Source organism: Pelobates fuscus, chromosome 10 (assembly GCF_036172605.1).
Source record: "Pelobates fuscus isolate aPelFus1 chromosome 10, aPelFus1.pri, whole genome shotgun sequence".
Lineage (NCBI taxonomy): Eukaryota > Metazoa > Chordata > Amphibia > Anura > Pelobatidae > Pelobates > Pelobates fuscus.
Window position 1 is genome coordinate 133883890 of NC_086326.1, and position 24310 is coordinate 133908199.

The 24310-nt window shown below is 45.4% G+C and overlaps 1 protein-coding gene and 1 non-coding gene across 2 annotated transcripts in view; both read left to right on the forward strand.

The window, feature by feature from the left end:
* LOC134575397 (microsomal triglyceride transfer protein large subunit-like) overlaps positions 1-24310 on the forward strand; it is a 124124-nt gene that overhangs the window by 22510 nt on the left and 77304 nt on the right. The window contains exons 6-7 of the mRNA XM_063434700.1: positions 13985-14124; positions 14488-14635. Of these exons, the coding sequence (XP_063290770.1) occupies positions 13985-14124; positions 14488-14635 (288 nt within the window). The remainder of the gene's footprint in view (positions 1-13984; positions 14125-14487; positions 14636-24310) is intronic.
* Positions 13529-13638, forward strand: LOC134575939 (U6 spliceosomal RNA). The gene has a single exon (XR_010085783.1). It is a non-coding gene; the product is annotated as a U6 spliceosomal RNA (small nuclear RNA).

The window sequence follows — 24310 nt, forward strand, 5'->3', positions numbered from 1 at the left end:
TCAGGAGAAATAAAGGCTGCTCTGGAAAAAGATGGTGTGGTTGTTTCAAGTAGTACAATACGACGATACTTGAACAAAAATGACCTGCATGGTCGAGTTGCTAGAAAGAAGCCTTTACTGCACCAATGCCACAAAAAAAATATGCCCGGCAACACCTTGACATGCCTCACAGTTTCTGGCACACTTTAATTTGGAGTGATGAGACCAAAATAGAGCTTTATGGTCATAACCATAACCACTATGTTTGGAGAGGGGTCAACAAGGCCTTAGTGAAAAGAATACCATCCCCACTGTGAAGCATTGCGATGGCTAAGTGACGTTTTGGGGCTGTGTAAGCTCTAAAGACACTGGAAATATTGTGAAAATTGATGACCAGATGAATGGAGCATGTTATCAGGAAATACTGGCAGACAACTTGCATTCTTCTGCAAGAAGGCTGCGCATGGGACGCTCTTGGACTTTCCAGCATGACAGTGACCCTAAGCACAAGGCCACGTTGAACCTCCACCTGGGCAGCTATACCACCTGCAAGAATTAGGGGCCTCATAGACAAATATTACAAAAGACTGCACACTGTCATTGATGCTAAATGGGGCAATACACAGAATTAGGAACTAAGGATTTTTTTTCCCTTTGTTGCCATGCTTTGTTTTATGGTTGTGCCATTCTTTTAGAACCTACAGTTAAATATGTATACCATTAAAATAAAAGAAATGTGTTTTTCCTGCCTACTCGTGTTTTCTTTAAAAATGGTACATATATTACCACTGGGAGAAAGGCGCTATATAAATATTACTTATTATATTACCAATTCTCCAAGGGTATGCAAACTTTTGAGTACAACTGTAGGCTGAAATATTAAATGATTTCCTATCAATGAGTTGGAAGGTTCGTATATTGGAATGCTACACAAGTAACTAATTCTGGGAACACATACATTTATAGGCCCAGGTGATGATTTTATTCTATTTTTGTTGTAACATGGGCCTCGATTTAATATTTTTTTATTTTATTTTTTACATTTTTATTTTTGTTGTGCATACATTTTTTTTTACAGTCTAGCTTGCGAGGCTACAATAGCTTTCACAAGTGCAATGGAATGCATTAGAGAGTAATTACATGTCCTCTTCATATTCTGCTCATATTCCTATTATAAAATATAATGTTGTGTGGCATTTCTCGGCTATAGCACAATTTTATAATATAATAGAGAGCTGTATAGCTAGGAGACCTGCTAGGCTAAGTAAACATGCTGAACTGCGAACATGCACACTATTGCTAGCTATAAAGACACAACAATTGTTGCATGAGATTAAGCATGCCTATATGAGCAACTGGCAGAAGAGGTGGCCAGTGGCCACTGGAACCATGCTAACACTAGCACCCTGCATTACTAAAAGTAAGTCATGAGAGGGCAAATAGGTAGGATAGTTGAGGCAAGGATATAGAATGTAAGCTCGATCGAGCAGGGTCCTCTTCAACCTATTGTTCCTGTAAGTTTATTTGTAATTGTCCTATTTATAGTTAAATCCCTTCTCAATATTGTAAAGCGCTACGGAATCTGTTGGCGCTATATAAATTGCAATAATAATAATAATAATAATAAGGACTCATTTAAAAAATGCAAAATACGAATAAAATACGCTAAACATTTTCTATAAATCCTAGGTCGCATCCTTCAAATCTTGGGCATATATTTAGATTAGGCTCTCCCAAACACCCAATCAGGGAAAATGAAAGAAGACAAGGTGAGTATATCTCGAAAACGTACATTGAATACATCATGTACCTTTGTGATGTATTCAATGGATATGGGGCGATTTAAGATAAGTAATTTATCCCATTCCAGAGGACATGTCATAGTTCCTGCAATGATAAGATTTGATATTTTCCCAACTCAAGTCCATGAGCCATGAAATGATCATTCTCATGTTCTTAAATTTCACTAACTGTTAAAATATAACAAGTACTTTTAAGAAAGACCACTCAAGGGGGGGCGGAGCCTAACCAGCGAGCTAGCAAGACGCACTCTGCTTGAGCTCCTGTTACAAGGCAACAAAATTGACTGAAAAATCGGGCTACAGAGCCACAAACCACCCGTACAGGGTCTCACAGCATCTGGGTAACCCGCCGGAATCGATTGATACCCGACTCCCCACCCGGGATGACTGGGAGCTATACCAGCAAACTGAGGCCTACCACAGGAGGTGGCGAGGTGAGACGGCCGCTCTCCCGCCAACCGCAAGCAGCCACAGCAGAACGACACGAACCCCCCCCCCCTATGGACCGGTGGGGGACATCCCGGTCCCCGTCAGACAGGGAGCCTCGGGCCCTAGACCTCTCGACTAAGCCTTCAAATTACCCAAGCAAAGAGGGTCCCAAGGCCTCCAAGATGGCGGACACACACGCCCTAACAAGGCCATGCAAGCAACCACTTATAGTGATGGGCACAGGCACCGACTACTCCATAGTGGACGATTCACTCACCGCAGCCCAACGCGAGATCTGGAGGGAAACCGAGCTCCGCTACAGCCGCCTATTCGGAGCACTGTGGGTAAGGCTGGAGGCCCTCATGCAGACCCCCATAACGGTGACCACGTCAGGTGCCGCACTACAGGGCCCGACGCACAGCCATGGCGCCCGATCACCAAGGGTGCTGACACATAGCAAGACAGCTCAAAGAAGCCCTCACCACCCACGAAATCGCCCACGAATGCGGCGCTCATACGCTGCAGCGACCAGGCGACGGGGTAGCACACGCCAGACGGCAGGGCAGAGGCGACAAAAGGGACACATTCGACTAAAGCCGACATGCGGAACCACCGACCCCAACATGGCGGATCTAAAGAGCCAACATACCAAGTCTCCTGCCCTGCCCACAATCAGCCACAACACACCTCGGCAGCCCGGGCCTGGGACGCCGCGGATGATGCAGCGGGCCAACACGTCAGCGCAAGGGAAACCCATGATGCCACTTAAACGAAGGAGGTGCCTGCCAAACACTGGAGTGGGATGAAGACCCAACCTGTGAGCTAAGAGTCTGGAAGCCACGATCCCCACAGGACAGAGTATTGTTTCGGGACTGGACTTTTCCATAGCACTGGTACACCTGTGGGCCTACTATTTAATAGGCAACACCTATCACATCCTCAGAGCACACCACAACGCACATACCTACATATTTGATACCTACCAACCCACAAACAACGCACAACCCAGCACACAACGCCAACATAACCCACTATGCTACATGTCTATTGCTAAGATATGCATGCCTATAGTACTTTGCCTCTATGTCACGCCTATGCTCACTTTTAACGCAATACTACCTACACGCCTTCTCCGGAGCATAATCTTAAGAGCAACAACTTTCAAGGCATACATGGTTTTACTTTTTTTGCAAATAAGCCTGTTAAATGATACCAAAATGCCTCATAGCAATTGTTAGCTAATTTACAGCGACAGTTATTTTTCAACCTGTTTTAGTATGAACACGAGCAGTCTATACCATGCGTACATCTAGCGTATTTTATGTTTTTTTTTTTTGTTTTTTTTTGTTTTTTTTTGTTTTTAAGCAACAGTGAGCTTATATATGATAAATAGTAATATGCATACTCATAAAGCTAATGCGTTCACACTGCTATTGTCTCAAACTTCAGTTTATCACGAGCGTACATGGCTTGATTTATTTTTTTTTTTATTTTTTTATTTATTTTTATTATTATTATTTTCTCTCTTTTTATACTTCATAATTGCTAAGCGATAATTATACTTACAAACGCGCAGTTAATAGACTAAATGCATCTTATAACTAGATCTGTCTTATGCATGCCTAGCCTAGTGTGTTTTATCACAACAACAATGTTTAAGAGTTTGCTATCTTCATATAATATAAAAAATGTGCCGTATACACTGCCACACTGAGAAATGTTATGGAAATGCTTGTAGAAGCTGTTGTGGCTCTACACGCTTGTTGTCAATCTATGCACAAGAAAAATAAAGAATTTAAAAAAAAAAAAAAAAAGAAAGACCACTCAAGTGATATTATTATTGTGGTCAGGGAAATAAGCCGTATTGATGTTAGACCTTATGATTAACTGAAGTCGGTTGTGGTGTGCCGAAACCGATGTACGGGCAGGCCTGTAAATAAAGAGGGCCCAACAAGGTATAACTGAATAGAGGGAGTGGTGGGTGTGGTGATCAGCCGACGTCAGCCTAGTATAGAGGTAGGTATGAGTATAAATAGGCAGGCTCAACCCCTCCCATTATTTCAGGCTTCGCCTTCCCATTTATGATTTATCTAGCGCCAACATATATTGCAGTGCTTTACAATTCTAGAAGGGGATATTTAGTGGTAAAGAAGGACCTGTAAACAAGCTTACAATCTATTCGGATCTAGATCAGGGTGTTGATACAGTTCCAATAGATTAGTGTTCAAACTCAAAGAAATCGGTCTAGATGAAAATGCTTGTTCTTGGGTAGAACATTGGCTTAAAACTAGAGTACAAAGAGTTGTCGTTAATGGTATATTTTCAAGCTGGACAGAGGTGGCAAGTGGTGTCCCACAGGGGTCTGTTCTGGAACCCCTTCTATTTAACATGTTTATAAATGATCTTGAAAAAAACATTGAAAGTCATGTTTCAGTGTTTGCAGATGACACAAAACTCTGTAAAGTAATACAATGTAAGCAAGATGTTACTTTGCTGCAGATGGATTTAGATAGATTGGGAGACTGGGCACTCAAATGGCAGATGAAATTTAATGTAGAAAAATGCAAAGTTATGCACTTCGGCATAAAGAATGCACAAGCAACTTATACCCTTAATGGAAGTGAATTAGGGATAACAACACACAAGAAGAACTTAGGAATTGTTACACAGGTGATACTCGAAAAATTAGAATATCGTGCAAAAGTTCATTTATTTCAGTAATGCTACGTAAAAGGGGAAACTAATATATGAGATAGACGCATTACATGCAAAGCAAGATAGTTCATGCCGTGATTTGTCATAAGTGCGATTATTATGGCTTACAGCTCATGAAAACCCCAAATCCACAATATCAGTAAATTAGAATATTACATGCAATCAATAAGCCTGTGGCACTACTGAGGTGTTATGGAAGACCAGGATACTTCAATAGCGGCCTTCAGTTCTTCTGCATTGTTTGGTCTCATTACTCTCATCTTTCTCTTGGCAATGCCCCATAGATTCCCTATGGGGTTCAGGTCAGACGAGTTTTGCTGGCCAATCAAGCACAGTAATCCCATGGTCATTGAACCAGGCTTTGGTGCTTTTGGCAGTGTGGGCAGGTGCCAAGGCCTGCTGGAAAAGTTGCTCCCATCAGAAAAGAGGACTTTGGACCACTGAGCAAAAGACCAGGTCTGTTTTTCCTTTAGCCCAGGTAAGACGCTTCTGACGTTGTTTGTTGTTCAGGAGCGGCTTGACAGGAGGAATACGACATCTGAAGCCCATTTCCAGGATCCGTCTGGTGTGGTGGCTCTTGATGCACTGACTCCATCCTCAGTCCACTCCTTGTAAAAGTCCCCAACACATTTAAATGGCCTTTTCCTGACAATCCTCTTTAGGCTGCGGTCATCCCTGCTGCTTGTGCACCTTTTTCTTCCACACTTTTCCCTTCCACATAACTTTCTATTAATGTGCTTTGATACAGCACTTTGGGAACATCCAACTTCCTTCGCAATTACCTTTTGAGGCTTTCCCTCCTTATGGAGGGTGTCAATGATGGTTTTCTGCACAACTGTCAGGTCAGCAGTCTTCCCCATGATTGTGATTCCTAGTGAACCAGACTGAGAGACCATTTAAAGGCTCAGAAACCCTTTGCAGGTGTTATGGCTTACTTAGCTGATTAGAGCGGGACACTGTGAGCCTAGAATATTGCACCTTTTCACAATATTCTAATTTACTGAGATTGTGGATTTGGGGTTTTCATGAGCTGTAAGCCATAATCATTGCATTTATGACAAATCACAGCTTGAACTATCTTGCTTTGCATGTAATGCATCTATCTCATATATTAGTTTACCCTTTTACGTTGCATTACTGAAATAAATTAACTTTTGCACGATATTCTAATTTTTCGAGTATGCCCTGTAGACAACAAACTATGCAACAATGTGCAATGTCAATCAGCAGTGGCTAAGGCCAGTAGGTATTGTCATGTATAAAAAGGGGCATTCATGCTCGGGATAAGAATATAATTTTGCCTCTTTATAAATCAGTAGTAAGACCACATCTTGAAAATGCTGTGCAATTTTGGGCACCTGTTCTAAAGAAGGATATTAAGGCACTAGAAATAGTGCAGTGGCAGGCTACAAAATGAATACAAGGAATGGAACATATCAGCTATGAAGAAATGTTAACAAATTAAAACCTCTTTAGTTTAGAAAAACATTGCCTCAGAGAGGACATGATAACATTATACAATTATATTGCAATAAGGATATGGAATTCTCTGCCTGAAGAAGTGGTTTTATCAGAGTCCATACACAAGTTTAAACAGCAACTAGATGCATACTTGCAAAAACAGAAACATTTAAAGGGACACTTTAGTCACCTGAACAACTTTAGCTTAATGAAGCAGTTTTGGTGTATATAACATGCCCCTGCAGCCTCACTGCTCAATTCTCTGTCATTTAGGAGTTAAATCCCTTTGTTCATGAACCCTAGTCACGCCTCTCTGCATCTGACTTGCACAGCCTTCCATAAACACTTCCTGTAAAGAGAGCCCTATTTAGGCTTTCTTTATTGCAAGTTCTGTTTAATTAAGATTTTCTTATCCCCTGCTATGTTAATAGCTGGCTAGACCCTGCAAGAGCCTCCTGTATGTGATTAAAGTTCAATTTAGAGATTGAGATACAATTATTTAAGGTAAATTACATCTGTTTGAAAGTCTAACCAGTTTTTTTTTTTCATGCAGTGTCAATCATAGCCAGGGGAGGTGTGGCTAGGGCTGCATAAACAGAAACAAAGTTATTTAACTCCTAAATGACAGTGAATTGAGCAGTGAAATTGCAGGGGAATGATCTATACACTTAAACTACTTTATTTAGCTAAAGTAATTTAGGTGACTATAGTGTTCCTTTAATTATATAATTTTTTCAACTGTAGGGTAATAGCTTCTTGATCCAAGGATAAGTCTGACTGCCATTCTGGGGTCAAGTTCCCCGCTCAAGTTGCCTAGTTTGTAGCAAAGTTGTACAAACATGGTATAACTTGACCGGTGTATAGTCGCCATGTGGGCTGTCGGAACCTTGGACAAAACCCCCCACACACCTAACCCAATTACACGCTGACACTATGGTATATGGAAAAAATTGTCCACAGCTTTATTAAACAAATATGATAATGTAACGATAGTAATGCTTAATAATAACAATCATAATAATGATAGCAATAAATTAACATATAAATTAACATATAAACATGGGTCATTGCCCCCACCTTCCTCCCCTCGCATCCGTATCCTTCTTTTTAATAAAGGGCAATGACCCCAACATAACTAATACATATATATATATAAATAACAGTTTCCAACCTCTCCAACTTGAACCAAATAAGTGCCAACCATAAGTAACCACGGCAGGGGTATACCCGGATACCCCTACCCCACCAGGTTCTGAGCCACCTCCAGGACTCGAAACCTACCAACCACCAGTGACCACAATTCTCCATGTTCCTCACGTTCCTCATAGGGAGCCTATGTCCTCTCTTTCAGCTCCCTATGCCGCCACAAGCTCAGACCTTGACCCCTTAAGCTGTCTGAGCTCCGCCACCCTGGAGAAAGAGCGCTCTCTGCATCCCCTCTGCAAACCCAAGTTCAGCAGGTCCCATCCGGGCGGTAGTACCCTGGCAACCCCTCTTCTAATTCCCTATGTCTCACTATTACTCCCCCCAGTTTCCTCACAAAGCTTGCCATTAGGCTGTTAACCTTACCCCTGCATCTGTTAATGGCTACCGGGTCCCGTGCGTGCCGCCATCGCCACCTCGGAACGATCTCCGACCACACCAACATCACCACAGGAAGCAGATCAACCAACCTATTGAGATCCTGCTTCATCCATTTAACTAACCTCCGCTGCGTTATGAGGCCCAGGTCGTTGCTGCACGCATGCAGGACTAGCATATCCGGACGTGCCCCGCATGTGACCATTCGAAATATCCCCCCAGCAGAATCCCCTATACCCCTACCAGCGCACCACAAGTTGGTCCTCCGGAAAGCCCAGCTGTTGGCCTTGAGCTCGAGCTGCAGCCCTCCTTCCGGCCCAGAAAATGAAGGAATGACCCACGATCCATGCGACCCGGCCTGGGGAAGAAAGAAAAAACAGGATAAAACACACCCGCTCCCCTGAGGCCCCCCCAAGGCCCACTCTAGTGATCCAATAGGCCCAAACGTACATACGAGCGGAACCCAACGGACTCCCATCTCCCAATCCTCTTGACTATCTCGTCCCCCAAAGCCAGGCGCGTGGCCTCCGTAGCCACCCCGATACGGAAAGAATGGGTTCCGTAGATGCCTGCATCCAGTCCCATCCGACACAGGCCCAAGCTGAAAACTTTGTTAAATTGGAAGCGAGAAAGCGACGAGCCATCCGCATGAACCAATAAGGACCCGCCAATCGCGGGTCTCTGATCCAAATACTCCGTTATCGCAGCCACTGGGCACAATACGTAACCCGGCAGATCTGTCTTGGACCTGGCCAAGTGCACCACCAGCTTCCCTCCTAGTACATGAACCCCTGATACCTGTAGCCCCCCTGCGGCAGCTCGCGTGGCGCTCACCAATTCCCCGATTCGGAATGCCCCAAAGAATGCCAAGAGAAACGCTACCCGGAACAGGGACACCTCAAAATCGTTGAAACAAATGTCCGGTAACACCTGGATAAGCCCTCCCAGCACCCGCACCGACACCGGACGCTTAGCATCGGGAACCTTTCGATCCCTCCGATACCCTTTGAGTGCTTGCCTGACAATGAAAGCCTTGGTAAGGTCCTCCCCCCCCATGGAGTTTGAACCAAAACGCCATTGCCGCCATGGTCCTGTCAATTACCGCCGGGGAAGCGCCCCCCTTGCCAATAAGTGAAAGGTGAACCATAGGAAGGCATCCAGAGGCGGTTCCCCCTTTTCCCCACGGGCCAGCCCGCCCCAGGAACGTTCCCATGAACTCCAGACCTTACTGTAGGTGGCCCAGGTGGCCGGTGCCAGCGAAGCCCTCACGAGTCCCCCAAGCAGGACACTCCCAGTTGCCACATCTCGTCCGGGCACGATTGACCCACGTCCTGAGCCTCTGGAGCCACCGTCCGAAACCGGGACCACTGAAAACGAGACAGAGCGTCAGCTACCTCGTTCAAATACCCTGGCACATGGTGCGCGCGACAGACTACATTCAGGGACATGCACAACAAAACAAAGCGACGCAACAGTGCCACCACCGGTTTAGACGCCGCCGATTGGTTATTGACCGTGTGTACCATGGACATGTTGTCCGAGAAGAAGACTACCTTCCGGTCCCTCAGCCTATCTCCCCACAGAGCCAACGCCACCACCAACGGGAACAATTCTAGAAAAGCCAGGTTACGCATGAGAGGGCTCTGCCCCCACGCCTCTGGCCACTTTTCCGCGCACCAGTTCCCGCTGAAGTAGGCCCCGAAGCCCACGCTACCAGACGCGTCGGTGAACAGCTCCAGTTCGGCCGTTGACATGCCCTCCTGCCGGAAGAACACTGTCCCGTTAAAGTCCCGTAGGAAGGTACCCCACACCCCCAGGTCTGCCCGCATAGACGAAGATACCCGTATGAAATGGTGAGGGGAACGTATCCCTACGGTAGCTGCCGACAGGCTGCGGCTAAACACCCTACCCATGGATATCACCCTACAAGCGAAATTGAGCATCCCAATCAGCGACTGCAGACAGCGCAGGGTCACTTTGCGCGCCCGCCGCACCTCGGCCACCACACAGCGCAGCCCCTCTAGTTTAGCCAGTGGCAGCCGGCATTCCCCTCGCACCGAATCGATTTCCAGCCCCAAGAAACTGAGGCACTCGGTTGGGCCCTCTGTCTTATCCGCCGCCAGCGGCACCCCAAAATGGCCCGCCACCCATTCAATGGTCCTCAACAGGTGCCGGCACGCGGGAGAGCCAGCTGGCCCCACACAGAGGAAGACATCCAGGTAGTGCACCACCGCTCTATCCCCCGCCTCGACCCGCACCACCCATTTGAGAAACGAACTGAACTTCTCGAAGTAGGAGCACGAAATGGAACAGCCCATCGGGAGGAACAAGTCCACGAAGTAGCCCCCTTCGAAGAAGCACCCCAACAGGTGGTGACATGCCGGGTGCACCGGGAGCAAACGAAAAGCGGCTTCGATATCCACCTTGGCCATTAAGGCCCCGACTCCCCTTTGGGATAGGAAAGGTGGTTAATGAGCCGAAACGTCCCCGATTCCTTCTTGGGGACCACCCTGAGAGGGGAAACCCTGAGGCCCTCCAGCGGCGGTGCCAAGAACGGTCCCGCCATCCTACCTAACAGCACCTCCTTGCCAAGCTTCTCCCTAACCACCCCCGGAAACTCTGCTACAGACTTGAGATTACGAGGACACGCCGTACCGTCCCTCTCCTGAAAGGGAATGATGAACCCTTGCATAACCCCGGCCTAAGCAGCTCCACGTCTGCCCTGTTACAGTAACGGGTTAGCCAGGGCTCCATCGCGTCTAGCTTCACCGGAGTTAGGCCCCGGGGCAGCGGAAGTTCCCCCGCCGCCGCCCGCGGCAGGTGCTCCTGCCCCCCCGACTTCCCCTTCTTAAAACATCGCTGGAGCCCGTGTGGCCCTCCGCAGCCCGAGCACTCGTGCTTAAAGCGGCAGGCCGCACCCCACTTGCACTGACCTTCGCTAAAGAGCCAGCATAAGCCCTTTTGCGAGGCGGCCAACGAGGCTGACTGACCCTTAGCGCCAGCCGCGTGCTGAAAGGGCTGCGCCTTCTGCGCCATCATTAGCTTCATCCAGAGAGGCAGGTCCATTTGGTCCCACCTCATACCCGGATTGGCCGCTAATCGCTGCCGGAACTGCTCATCATACCGCCACAATGCCAGTCCGCCATAGGTGCAGTAAGCCTCCCATATGCCGTCCCAAGTAGCAAAACAGGGATGAGCAGGAGCCCGGCAATTTCTCCCCGATCACGCTGGCGAGGACGCAGAACGCCCTCAGCCAGTTACCAAACGACTTCGGTATCTTGTGATACTGCCGCCGTTTCTCTTCCTCCTCCTTTTTCTCGTCCTTCTTATCCTCGTCCTTGAGGTCAATAAAGTCCTCTAAAGGAAGAAGGGAAAAAATCTCGCAAAATGTTTTCTTTCACCTCCTGCTTGAGGTGCACCCCCAGCGGGCCAGCGAATGACACGTATGCATGCTGCCTCGCCGCGTCCGGCACTCCTCCCGTCAACTCCGCCCGCTCGCTCCCCATTTCCCCCACGCTGGATGCCACCACGGCATCCCCGCCTGCAGCCACCGCCGCCGGGGATCCCAGACCGGACCCCGCTTCTACCGCCCTGCGCCTACACCGGCCCCACACTACCCTGTGTGCCACCCCCCGCTCCCAGTGAGTGGAGTAGTGATTGCAGTGTTTGCAACGCACTGGACTGTAGCGATTCATTAGACTCACCCTGGAACCGGAGACACCCGGGGCTGCGCTGTCCACCACTGCATGTCCAGGATGAGCGACATCCGCCGATATCCCGCCAACCAGGGGGCCCACCTGGTGCCTTGAAAACGCTGAAGAGGAGCGGCTCTGGGACCTGAAAAGAGGAGACGTCCTGGGCAAGGCGTACTGTCCCCCATCCACCTTACCGTCTCGACCCGGGGAGCGCCTGCCTGCCGCCAAAGCATCCCGTCGTGTGCCACCCCGCTGTGGTGCCCTCAAGGCCTGGATAGCCCCACCCGCGGACTACGGCTCCTACCATCGCCCCTAGATGCCAGCCCCCGTCGATGCAGCCTGGGGGACCCTGACCTCGCCCCAGCCGAACTGTCCGATGTTGAGCGCCGGCGCCGGGACCTCCTATAAACCCCGCGTGACCTCGGGACCCTAACCGGCAAGGGGCTAACGCTGCTAGACTCCGATCTGGACCCACCCCCAGGCCTGCCCCCACCAGCCCCCCACGCCCGACCCCGGTGCCGACCTGGCTTACCCCCGCCCCCACACCACCCAGCCCAGGGACGCGGCCCCCAGAACCCCCTAGAGCCTCAGACTGCGGCACCCCACTCCTAGAAGGGCCTACCACCGGCCGACCGGAACGTGGAGCCTTCCCCTTACCTTACCACCCAACGCCACTCCAGCGCCTACCAGACCAGATGGCCCCCCCAGCGCCCCTTGGGAACTACCCGGTGACCCCAGGCCCCCCCCCACTGAAACCTGACCCCTCCTCACCCCTCATCACACCCCTAAACCCCTGTGAGGCATCTGGCACCCCTCCTGGGGCCCCCCACCCAACCCCTGTGCTCCATGAGAAACTCGCCCACCCTCCCCCTTTTCAACCCGCTCAACCGACCTAGGCCGCGCTCCCCCTCTGACCCCCTCGCCAAGAGGGCCCCGAGAAGGGCCCCCTGCACTTGCCCGCTGTGTCCTGGGCCTGTACTGGACCATCTTGGCCCGTGTTCCACCGTCCACCGCCACCACTGATGGGGGCGCCCTCCTGGGCCGTGACCACGCCCCGCCGGGCTCCGCACCGGGCCGTCCCACCGCCATCTTGGCTCCCGCTCCGTGTGCGGCTCCATCAAGCTTGGGGGGTGCGCCGGTGATGTCCTGGGCAGCCGCCCGTCGAGCTGCACCGTGCCAAGGCCCCGGCCTCACGTTGGGAGGCGGAGCCTTGACCAGGCAGCCTCCGAGCCTGCCACGGCCTTCCTGTGCCGCCTCCAGCCCGCCAGTGTGCCGACCTCGTGCACCTCTCCTGGGCTCAAGCGCCTCGGGGGCCTCTTGGCCCGCGCCGGGCGCGCACCTCCGACGTCCCGCCCGGCCTCCGCCGATAGAACTGGGCCCAGCTGGGCCTGCACCCACTCCGCTCCTTGTTGCCGCGCCACCGTCCGGATCCCCTCCAGGAGCATCTCCACAACGTCCATGGCCCTGCAGAGGAGACAAAAAAAAAAAAACAGAAAAAAACCCTACCCAGCAAGTCAGAGAGCACCAAAATGCACACAAACTACACCAGGTAGGAATTAAAAGTGCACATTGCAAAATGGCTACTTATTTAAATAGCCAAACCCCCAAATCCCACAACCCACCAGTCCTGTCTGTTCCTCCTAAGCCAGCCTCCTAACCCCTGTCAAGGCCCTGTTCCGCTTAAGCTGTGCTTTGGCTACATGGGGCTACACGAAATGTCCACATCAAACAAGTACAATAAAAAAATCTCCCTAATAATAATAAAAATAATAGGAATATTATTATAAGGGAATAAAGGTACTAAATGTATATTTACTAGAAACCTAATTACTACAGGGGGTCATTTTCTAACATAGGAACTGTGTAGTGCTTGCTTCAGCAGCACACATACTAGAACTGGGACAATACAGAGAAGATTAGCATTGTGGTCCATTTGCAATGATAACACACACATTCATAAAACATTCCATATTAGCAAAAAAATAGCAATTCATTTGTCAATTTTACACAATTCCTATCTGTAGCCTGGAGGAAGACAAGTTTATGCCCAGTATAGCAATATCCCTAAACTTATTGTACTCTTAAAAATCTGCTTTACACCTTCTAGGTCAGGGGTGCCCAAAAGGTAAATCCCCATATGCTGTAGAACTACAGCATCCATGATGCTTTGTCATGCTATAGCATTCTAAAGCCGTGAAAAGCATCATGAGAGTTGTAGTTTTAGAACATCTGGGGATTTAACTTTATGGGCACCCCTGTTCTAGGTCTTTTAATCTTTTTAAAAAGTCATTAAAAAAAAAAAACCATCTATTTGTTTTCAAGGTTTTGGGTGTTTCTTGGAATTCCACCAGTCGGGGACACGCACTTCTTAATCACAGTATAATACAGACCGCTACATCGGAGGAAAACCACACAGTCTCACTGCGTGTGAAATCAAATCTTGGTTCACATATTACTTCCAGGTATTGTGGTACTTGATTTTTCAGATACATTTAAAGGCTCATTTGTAGCAAAATAATCTAAAAACACGTAATGAATGAAATTCCATGATATAATTGAATAAGGTTTTTGTGATGTACACCAGTAAGTCGACAAACAGCTCAAAACAGCTCACTTTACAAGGTTAAACTTCTCTATAGTCCTTCCTAGGAATACTCTAGGGGGATTTACCCTATGCCAGAATTACAGAGAATTGACAGGTAAAATGCATCTGGGTCAATTCAAGCTTAGAGTATCCACTTAAGAAACTTATTATCTAATTGGCATTCCATGTATGTTTTTTCAGTCTTGGTTTTTATATTTTCCTATCATTCTGATTCGAACAGGCAAGTGATGGAGCTCATAGCAACTTCTCCAGGATCTCCTGAGGTTCATGGAATCAGTTTTGAGAAGGTACTGGAAGAGCTACCTGAGAAGTACCAGAAAATAGAGATCACAAGTCACCAATTGGAACGTTCCAAAGAAAATTTCACGGTAAGCTAGCCACGTTCTTATGGATAACAGCTATAGCATACAGAGCAGGATTAACAATAAAACGACTAGGCAGCCGCCTATTGCCCAAGTGTTGGGCAGGGGCTGGGACATTGAATTTGCTTGGCCCCATTACTCATTCCTAGGTGAAGCATAAGGTGGCACAGGGGCAACTGCCTAGGGCCCTGTATGATCTTAATCATTAATCATTATGGTTTATTCAGAATGATAATTTTAAAGATAAATTACATAATGAACATTAAGAAAAGGGACATTTTATCTCTAAAAACACTGACCGTGCACTTTTGTGCCTATGGGTTTTTTAATGTTTCAACCATATCAGGTTATAGAAAGGACATTTTGGCAGGGTTGTCACAACATGATCTTCAGATAAATAGTTTTCCTCCCCCCAAAAAATCGAGAATTGAATAAAGCTTATGGGAAAAATGTTATATTTTAGACATTCTTCTAAAACCACTCCTGATTTTAGTCACCATTCCTTAGGACAGATGCATATTGGGAAATATTAGTTTCATTAGTTTGTTCTAAGAAACAAGAGATTTAAGTTCAACATTTTTCAAAAACAAAAAGAACTCTTTAAATCGAATCTGTTAGCTAATGAAGACCAGGAAAAGGCAGAAATGAAATAACTTTTTCTTCGGTATATATTAATGAGGATCCTATGGCAAGAGATATGCAAATAATTGCTGCAAACAACTTGCAGATAACTTGTGATTGGATAACTCGAGACAAGGTGCTACAGCTGTTAAAGAAAATGAATGTAAATAAAACTCCGGGACCTGACGGTATTCACCCACGAGTACTTAAGGAGCTAAGTGGGGAAATAAGTGAACCTCTGTATTTAATTTTTCAAGAGTCTATTGTTTTAGGTATTGTACCAGAGGATTGTAGAAAGGCAGATGTTGTTTCTATATTTAAAAAGGGTTCAAAATCCTTGCATGGAAATGATAGACCTATGAGCTTAACTTCTGTGACTGGGAAAATATTTGAAGGGCTAATATTCAGGAATTCATTGGGAAAAACTTTGTTATTAGCAATAATCAGCATGGTTTTGTGAAGCATAGGTCATGTCAAACTAACCTAATTGCATTCTACTAAGAAGTAAGTAGAAGTATAGATCAGAGTGTGGCAGTGGATGTGATCTACTTGGATTTTGCCAAGGCATTTGATACGGTTTCTCACTATAGGTTAGTCTTCAAACTAAAAGAAATCGGTCTAGATGAGTATTCTTGTCCTTGGGTAGAACATTGGCTTAAGGATAGAGTACAACAAGTTGTCATTAATGGTAAATTTTCAGGCTGGACAAAAGTGGTAAGTGGTGTCCCTCAGGGTTCTGTTTTGGGACCGCTTCTATTTAACATATTTATAAATGATCTTGAAATAGACATTGAGAGCCATGTTTCAGTGCCTGCAGATGACACCAAACTTTGTAAAGTAATAAAATGTGAGCAGGATATTGCTTTAATGCAGAGGGATTTGGATAGATTAGGGGACTGGGCACTAAAATGGCAGAGGCAATTTAACATAGAGAAATGCAAAGTTATGCACTTCAGGGTCAAGAATGCACAAGCAGCTTACCCCCTAAATGGTAGTGAATTAGGGATAACCACACATGAGATGGATTTGGGAATTGTTATAGACAACAAATTTAGCAGCAATATGCAATGTCAATCTGCAGTTGCTAAGGCCAGTAAGGTTTTGTCATGTATAAATCGGGGCATAAATTCTCGGGATGAAAATATCATTTTGCCTCTTTATAAGACCACACCTTGAATATGCTCTGCAATTTTAGTCACCTGTTCTAAAGAAGGATATCATGGCACTAGAAAAAGTGCAGAGACGAGCTACAAAGTTGATTAAGAATGGAGCATTTTAGTTACAAAGAAAGGTTACAAAATTTCAATATCTTTAGTTTGGAAAAACGGCGCCTCAGAGGGGATATGATAACATTATACAAATATATTCTGGGCCAGTACAAACCTTTATCTGGAAATCTATTCATAAACAGGGCTATACATAGGACACGAGGTCACACATTTAGGCTGGAAGAAAGGAGATTTAATTTAAGGCAAAGAAAAGTTTTGTTTTTTTTACAGTAAGAGCAATAAGGATATAGAATTCTCTGCCTGAAGAGGTGGTTTTATCAGAGTCAATACATATGTTTAAACTGCCATTGGATAAACATTTGCAAAAACATAACATACAGGGATATAATTTCTAATTAGTGGGGTAATAGCTGCTTGATCCAAGGAGACATCTGACTGCTATTTTGGTCAAGAAGGAATTTTTTTTCCTAGTTTGTTGCAAAATTGGAAGCGCTTCAGACTAGGTTTCTTTTGCCTTCTTTTGGATCAACAGCAAAAACATATGTGAGGAAGGCTGAACTTCATGGGCGCAAGCCTCTTTTCAGCTATGTAACTATGTAACTATGTAACACAATGTTAGCTAGACCTACGTACTGCGACAAAATTAATTTCAGAGTAACCACGTTGTCCCAAAAAAATTAATTCTGGGTCGACAAAATTTCATGCCTGTGGTGGTTTGGCTCATCACAATTTCGTCCACTGAAAAACATTCAGAAAAACAAATCAGACAAACCAAAAGAGCGATAAAAAGTACCACTCAATCATTATGTATATATTTTGCAGTACACTGATAGGAGCAGTTTCCCGCCATTTTATTTCACAAATTAAGTGAGAAAAAGTAACAAATAAAAGAAAAATAAAGAACCCCTCTATTGGTCATTTCTCATTCGAATTTGTGAATTAAATCAACATTTAATGGCTGCTCCCTAGATATAAATTATTATTTTTTTCCCATTAACCGTTTTTCGGTGGGTTTTTTTGTGCAACATGCTAAACTTCGAAGTACAAATCAAATGAACATGCTCATTCATTTCTATACGGCGGTTTGGAAATCACCCAACTGGCCCTAATTTGGAGAAATTGCAGTTCCTAACAAAACGAATTGTTAAGTCTAATGTTAATGTGACACAGCATTTTTCTGCTCTGGAGATTAATATACATATTAAGAGGTTCATTTTATTTCCTTCCCAGACTTCCTCGCTTTCTGTAACTGGGCAAATTAAGTCAAACATGGCCTCTGTTCAAAGAAAAGACAGATAAGCAAACCTTGCCTAAATGAAGCAAAACTGATAGCCTTGGAATATATCATTTAATTGCACTTCTGAAGGCACTTTACACAGAATCAAACTGAATGTAGAGTTTTTTTTTTTAAAGATTTTATGTTTAACCTCCATTTAATAATTTCTTTCTTGGAGCTGATCAGCCCTAGACCATATGGCTTATATATGATGAATAAATCTTTAACACGTGCAAAGCAAAAAAGTTAGGAAAATGGTCTATATGAAGAATGCCAGTTTGATTTTAATTAATCTGCATTAAAATAGAAAGCGGGTCCGATGGGTCGAGACACGAACCTGCCCTGAACCAACACTGAATCCCGACCGTAGACATGGGAAGGTTGAGACTGAGATCCAGGGCGAATGAGACCAGACTCAAGGACCAGGCTAACACTACCCATAGAAGTCCGCCAAACGAGCCCCCCACCCATCGGGACCATAAGCCATTAACCCCCAAAATACTAAACTAACACCACCAGCGGCACACCCACTAGCACACATCCCCCATACCCACAACCACACGAAAACACGCAGTTAGCCCGACTGACCCCAACCCAGAGACAGCCTCGAACAGAGAGAAATAACACAAGGGCACCACGACACGGGTTCTGAACATGGACACTCCTACAAGGCAACCAATAGAGACGTACCGCTATACACCTCTACGAAACCTGTCCTAGATACATTATATAGCCCCATGAGACCACACACACCCAATGTACTTAAGAAAGGTATAATACAAAATGAAACAAAATGCCAGCCTCAAAAATCACAGGGATCATATGTTATAAGCCTCTGCGTAGGCTAATGCAAAGCTACTGATGTAACAACCCTGCATCTTAAACCATCTACCAAATCTACAACTACCCCTGCGTGGGTAAACTGCTCTCTATCAAATGTTATGAATTGCCCACCTTTACCTAGGTCGGAACCACTACGAAATATGTAATAAGCCTTACTTTTGTTTGTTTGATGTACTATGCCTCTGCGTAGGCAACAATGCACCCTCTTACAGGGGCGTTTTAGCCGCGAGGCAAACAAGGCATTTGCCTTGGGCGGCATTTTCCAGGGGGCGGCAAAAAACGCCGCCCCCAAATGCCCAGGGCACATGCCTTGTTAGCCTTGCGTATGTCTGTTAGTGTGTATGTCTGTTAGTGTGTATGTCTGTCAGTGTGTGTGTCTGTTAGTGTGTGTGTGTGTGTGTGTGTGTGTCTTTTAGTGTGTGTGTGTCTGTCTGTTAGTGAGTGTGTATGTGTGTGTATGTCTGTTAGTGTGTGTATGCCTGTTAGTGTGTGTGTGTGTGTCTGTCTGTCTGTCAGTGTGTATGTGTGTGTATGTCTGTTAGTGTGTGTATGTCTGTGTGTGTGTGTGTGTTAGTGTGTCTGTTAGTGTGTGTGTGTCTGTCTGTTAGTGAGTGTGTGTGTGTATGTCTGTTAGTGTGTGTGTGTCTGTCTGTCTGTTAGTGAGTGTGTCTGCTAGTGTGTGTCTGCTAGTGAGTGAGTGTGTGTCTGTTAGTGTGTGTGTGTCTGACTGTGTGTGTGTGTGTCTGTTAGTGAGTGTGTAGGACTGTTAGTGAGTGTGTAGGACTGTGTGTGTCTGACTGTGTGTGTGTCTGTTAGTTTGTGTCTGTTAGTGACTGTGTTTGTCTGTTAGTGAGTGTTAATGTGTGTGTGTTTCTGTCAGTGAATGTGTGTGTGTATTTAGAATGCGGGGCGGAGGGAAGGGTTGGGTGTGGGTGGCGCGGGGGGGCGCCTGAGTTTTGTCCTGCCTAGGGCAGCACAAAACCAGGATACACCACTGCCCTCTTATCAAACCTGTTACATGTCTTCTAACATTTTGCATACGAAAAAAAATTAAAAATAAACAGAAAGCGGTAGAGAGATACAGACACAAAGATATAGATTTATAGATAGATGTGTATTTAAAGGGACACTATAGACACGCAGACCACTTCATCTCGTCTCGTCCCTGACCTGCTTACATTTTTAGAGAAAGTGCAATGTTTACTTTGCAGTGCTAATACTGCCTCTAGTGACTGTCTACCAGAAATCCACTAGTGGTGCTTCCTGCAGTTTTTATAGAATTGATCTCCATGAAGCGATGCTCTACGTCCTCACGCTTTGCATTAAGACGTCCAGCATGTTGAAAGCATTGATTCCAGATCATTAGTTCCCCCATCAGTTGACGTCGGAGGAGCGTGACCCAGTACCGAGGGACCTCGCGATGGAATCAGGTAAATAATTTTTAAAGACATTTTATAATAGTTGACCCAGTAGATATCTCTAAAAAAAAATGTTGCTCAGTCTTGGATCCAAAATTTGGGATTTTTTTTTTTAACCATAATAATAGACACCTGTGGGAGGATTTTGCAGTTATAAACAATATCTCTAGTACACCGGCGTACATACCACAGTCGCAGGGGTCGCAGCTGCGACCAGGCCCATCACTCCAGGGGGCGACCGGGTACCCGCCATTATCTTTTGCGGCCCCCGCCGACGTCGTCCAAGGGGTCCATCGGCTGGCCCATGCTGTCAGGGCCACCCGATGGATATGGATTGTAAGGGGGCCCGGTCAGTGCTAGGCGCTTTAACAGCTTGACCGGGCCCCCTGTGATTACATCACACGCTGGGAGGAAGTGACCGCACGTCACTCCTCCCAGCTAACACTGAGAGCCGCGCGGGAGGAAGACCAGGGAGTCAGAGTGGGAACTCCCTTCCACCTGAGCCACCACTGGACCTCAGTCACCCTCCTGCACCTAAAAGGTAAGAAACAGGAGGGTGCTTAAATATTGTGTGTGTGTGTGTGTGTTTGTATGTATGTGTGTGTGTATGTATGTGTGCCTGTTTGTATGTATGTCTTTGTATGTATGTGTGTTTGTCTGTTTGTCTGTATGTGTCTGTCTGTCTGTATGTGTGCCTGTCTGTATGTCTGTGTGCTTGTCTGTCTGTATATATGTATGTATGTGCGTCTTATGTATGTCTGTATGCGTGTGTGTCTGTCTGTCTGTCTGTATGTGTCTGCCTGTGTGTATGTGTGCCTGTCTGTTTGTATGTATGTATGTGTCTTTGTATGTATGTATGTGTCTTTGTTTGTATGTGTGTGTCTGTCTGTCTGTATGTGTCTGTATGTATGTGTCTGTCTGTGTGCGTGCCTGTCTGTGTGTGCCTGTCTGTGTCTGTGTGTGTGCCAGTCTGTATGTATGTGTCTGTGTGTGTGTGTGTCTGTCTATATGTATATCTGTGTGCCTGTCTGTTTGTATGTCTATGTGTGTCTCTATGTATGTATGTATGTGTGTGTGTGTGTCTGTCGGGGAGAGGGGGGGAATAGGGGAGGGGGTACAGGAAGAAATGGGGGGGGCCCACGGATCAGTTTCTCACCGGTGCCCCATGGATTGTGTGTATGCCACTGCTCTAGTATGAACCGAAATATCCCTGTTTAGGAGGGAAAGACCATTTTTATTTATTTTAAGGAGTTTTCTAGGAGCTCCATATTTTTGGTGTGTCTGAGTGTATAGCAGAGCTCCACAGCAATAATACTCCCAGTAATGTGTCTGAGTGTATAACAGAGTTTCACAGCAATAATACTCCCAGTAATGTGTCTGAGTGTATCGCAAAGCTCCACAGCAATAATACTCCCAGTAATGTGTCTGAGTGTACCACAGAGCTTCACAGCAATAATACTCCCAGTAATGTGCCTGAGTGTATAACAGAGCTCCACAGCAATAATACTCTCATTAATGTGTCTGAATGTATTACAGAGCTACATAGCAATAATACTCCCAGTAATGTGTCTGAGTGTATAACAGAGCTCCACAGCAATAATACTCCCAGTAATGTGTCTGAGTGTATAACAGAGCTCCACAGCAATAACACTGTCAGTAATGTGTCTGAGTGTATAATAGAGCTCCACAGCAATAACAATGCCAGTAATGTGTCTGAGTGTATAACAGAGCTCCGCAGCAATAATACTCCCAGTAATGTGTCTGAGTGTATAACAGAGCTCCACAGCAATAATACTCCCAGTAATGTGTCTGAGTGTATAACAGAGTTCCACAGCAATAATACTCCCAGTAATGTGTCTTTATGTAATGTGTTTAGAAATTAGTGTAACAAAGATACATTGTTCTTTTAGTTGCATAAATTGTTATTAGCAAGTCACCTAAGCCCCACCCCACTGTAATGTGTCTGAGTGTATAACAGAGCTCCACAGCAATAATACTCCCAGTAATGTGTCTGAGTGTATAACAGAGCTCCACAGCAATAATACTCTCATTAATGTGATCGATGATGGGAAATGTTGCGAGGTATGGGTACACATTCCGTTAGATTTTTTTCTGGCTATATATAAACTGTGAAACAATTGTGTTGGTTTTCTTATAAGCAGCCATAGGGGACATTACATATCAGAATGTAATCCTATGATTAAATCTATGCATTAATGTTAGGATTAGTATTTTAGGGTTAAGACGACATTGATAAACAGTTTAGTCAAGATAGATCTTACCAAATCTGTCAAAGCAGAAAACCTGAAATCTGCTATTATTGCTGTGAACAAGTTACATATATATTTTTTTCTATAACCGCAGCTACATAGAAGAATATATCTACTTATGTATAAATAGTGCGTGCATGTACATCTACCTTTTTTACATTATTCTCATTGGACAGCTCTCAGTTTTATACACCTCAGAATATTGGATAACAATGTGAAAAAACCTATAGGTATAGGAGAGGGTTCCTGATATGTATGTTTAAGGTCTATAAGTTGAGAAGTTTCAAAAACAGGTATTACACAATAGACATATATGTATATACGTTCTAATGCATCAGACAGTAGATGTATTTGGTTGCTTTGGTATGGGTTCCAGCTATGTAGCTGCTGTTGTAGAAAAACAAAATATATAGTTTATACAGTAAGCATAGTGTTTTCTGCTTTGATACTTCCAGTTTGTTTAATGGGATCCATTTTTACATTCCTATTTCTAAATTGTTATATTCATTTATTTTGTATCACATTGCTTGATGCACATACTACTGACTACTTTGCGTTTCTGTGTGCGAACACGGATGCTTTAGATGGTGTTTCCTCATGTTGTTGACCATTGTGTTTTACAATTTGTAACAGGTGATTTCTAAAAGAGAAAGCCAGCTCAAGTCTACTGTGATGGAGCTCAGCACTTAGCTTGAGTGTCTCTGTGAATGGCCCCTCTCTTTCAGCACTGGATAGCTGGAGTGATTATAGCTGTAACAGCTGTCTCACCCAAACCCTAACCGAGGCTTAGTGAAGGGTGAATGAGAAATGGTTGGTTGAGGCACACTTCTATACACACCACCCCCCCAACAAGGGGTTGATGGCTTTAACAATATAAGTCTCAATCTGGAGTGTCTGAATCTGGGAGATAACTGAATCAGTAGCCCCATGTCTTATATCCCTAGATTGCTCTCGGTCTCCTTCGGTCAAAAGAACACTCTTGTCGCACTCATGTTGTTGAACCACCACCCAGTTAAAGTCTTAGCCGAGTGACCTCTAGGAGACTCTGCCAACCTCTGCAAGGGCACATTGCCACTCATATCTGGTGTCACAATAGCGTGCATTTAAAACCAAAAAACTTTTTTCACTGTTATAGATTGAATAGCAGTTAATTGTCTGCAAGCGGGTGTGTCAGGCCTACAGCGTGTACTCTGCCAACCTCTGCAAGTGCACATTGCCGATCATATCTGGTGTCACAATAGCGTGCATTTAAAACCAAAAAACTTTTTTCACTGTTATAGATTGAATAGCAGTTAATTGTCTTCAAGCGGGTGTGTCAGGCCTACAGCGTGTACTCTGCCAACCTCTGCAAGTGCACATTGCCACTCATATCTGGTGGCACAATAGCGTGCATTTAAAACCCCCAAAACTTTTTTTTCACTGTAATAGATTGAATAGCAGTTAGTTGTCTGCAAGCGTCTGTGTGTCAGGCTCACAGTGGATACTGTGCCCACTTGCCCAGTGCCACCACTCATATCTGGTGTTACAATAGCGTGCATTTAAAAAGAAAAAAGGTTTTTCACTGTTATAGATTGAATAGCAGTTAGTTGTCTGCAAGCGTCTGTGTGTCAGGCCAACAGCGTGTACTCTGCCAGTGCACAGTGCCACTCATATCTGGTGGCACAATAGCGTGCATTTAAAAACCCAAAAACTTTTTTTTCACTGTAATAGATTGAATAGCAGTTAGTTGTCTGCAAGCATCTGTGTGTCAGGCTCACAGTGGATACTGTGCCCACTTGCCCAGTGCCACCACTCATATCTGGTGTCACAATAGCTTGCATTTAAAAACAAAAAATGATTTTTCACTGTAATAGATTAATTAGCAGTTAGTTGTCTGCAAGCGTCTGTGTGTCAGGCCAACAGCGTGTACTCTGCCAGTGCACATTGCCACTCATATCTGGTGGCACAATAGCGTGCATTTAAAAAACCCAAAACTTTTTTATCACTGTAATAGATTGAATAGCAGTTAGTTGTCTGCAAGGGTC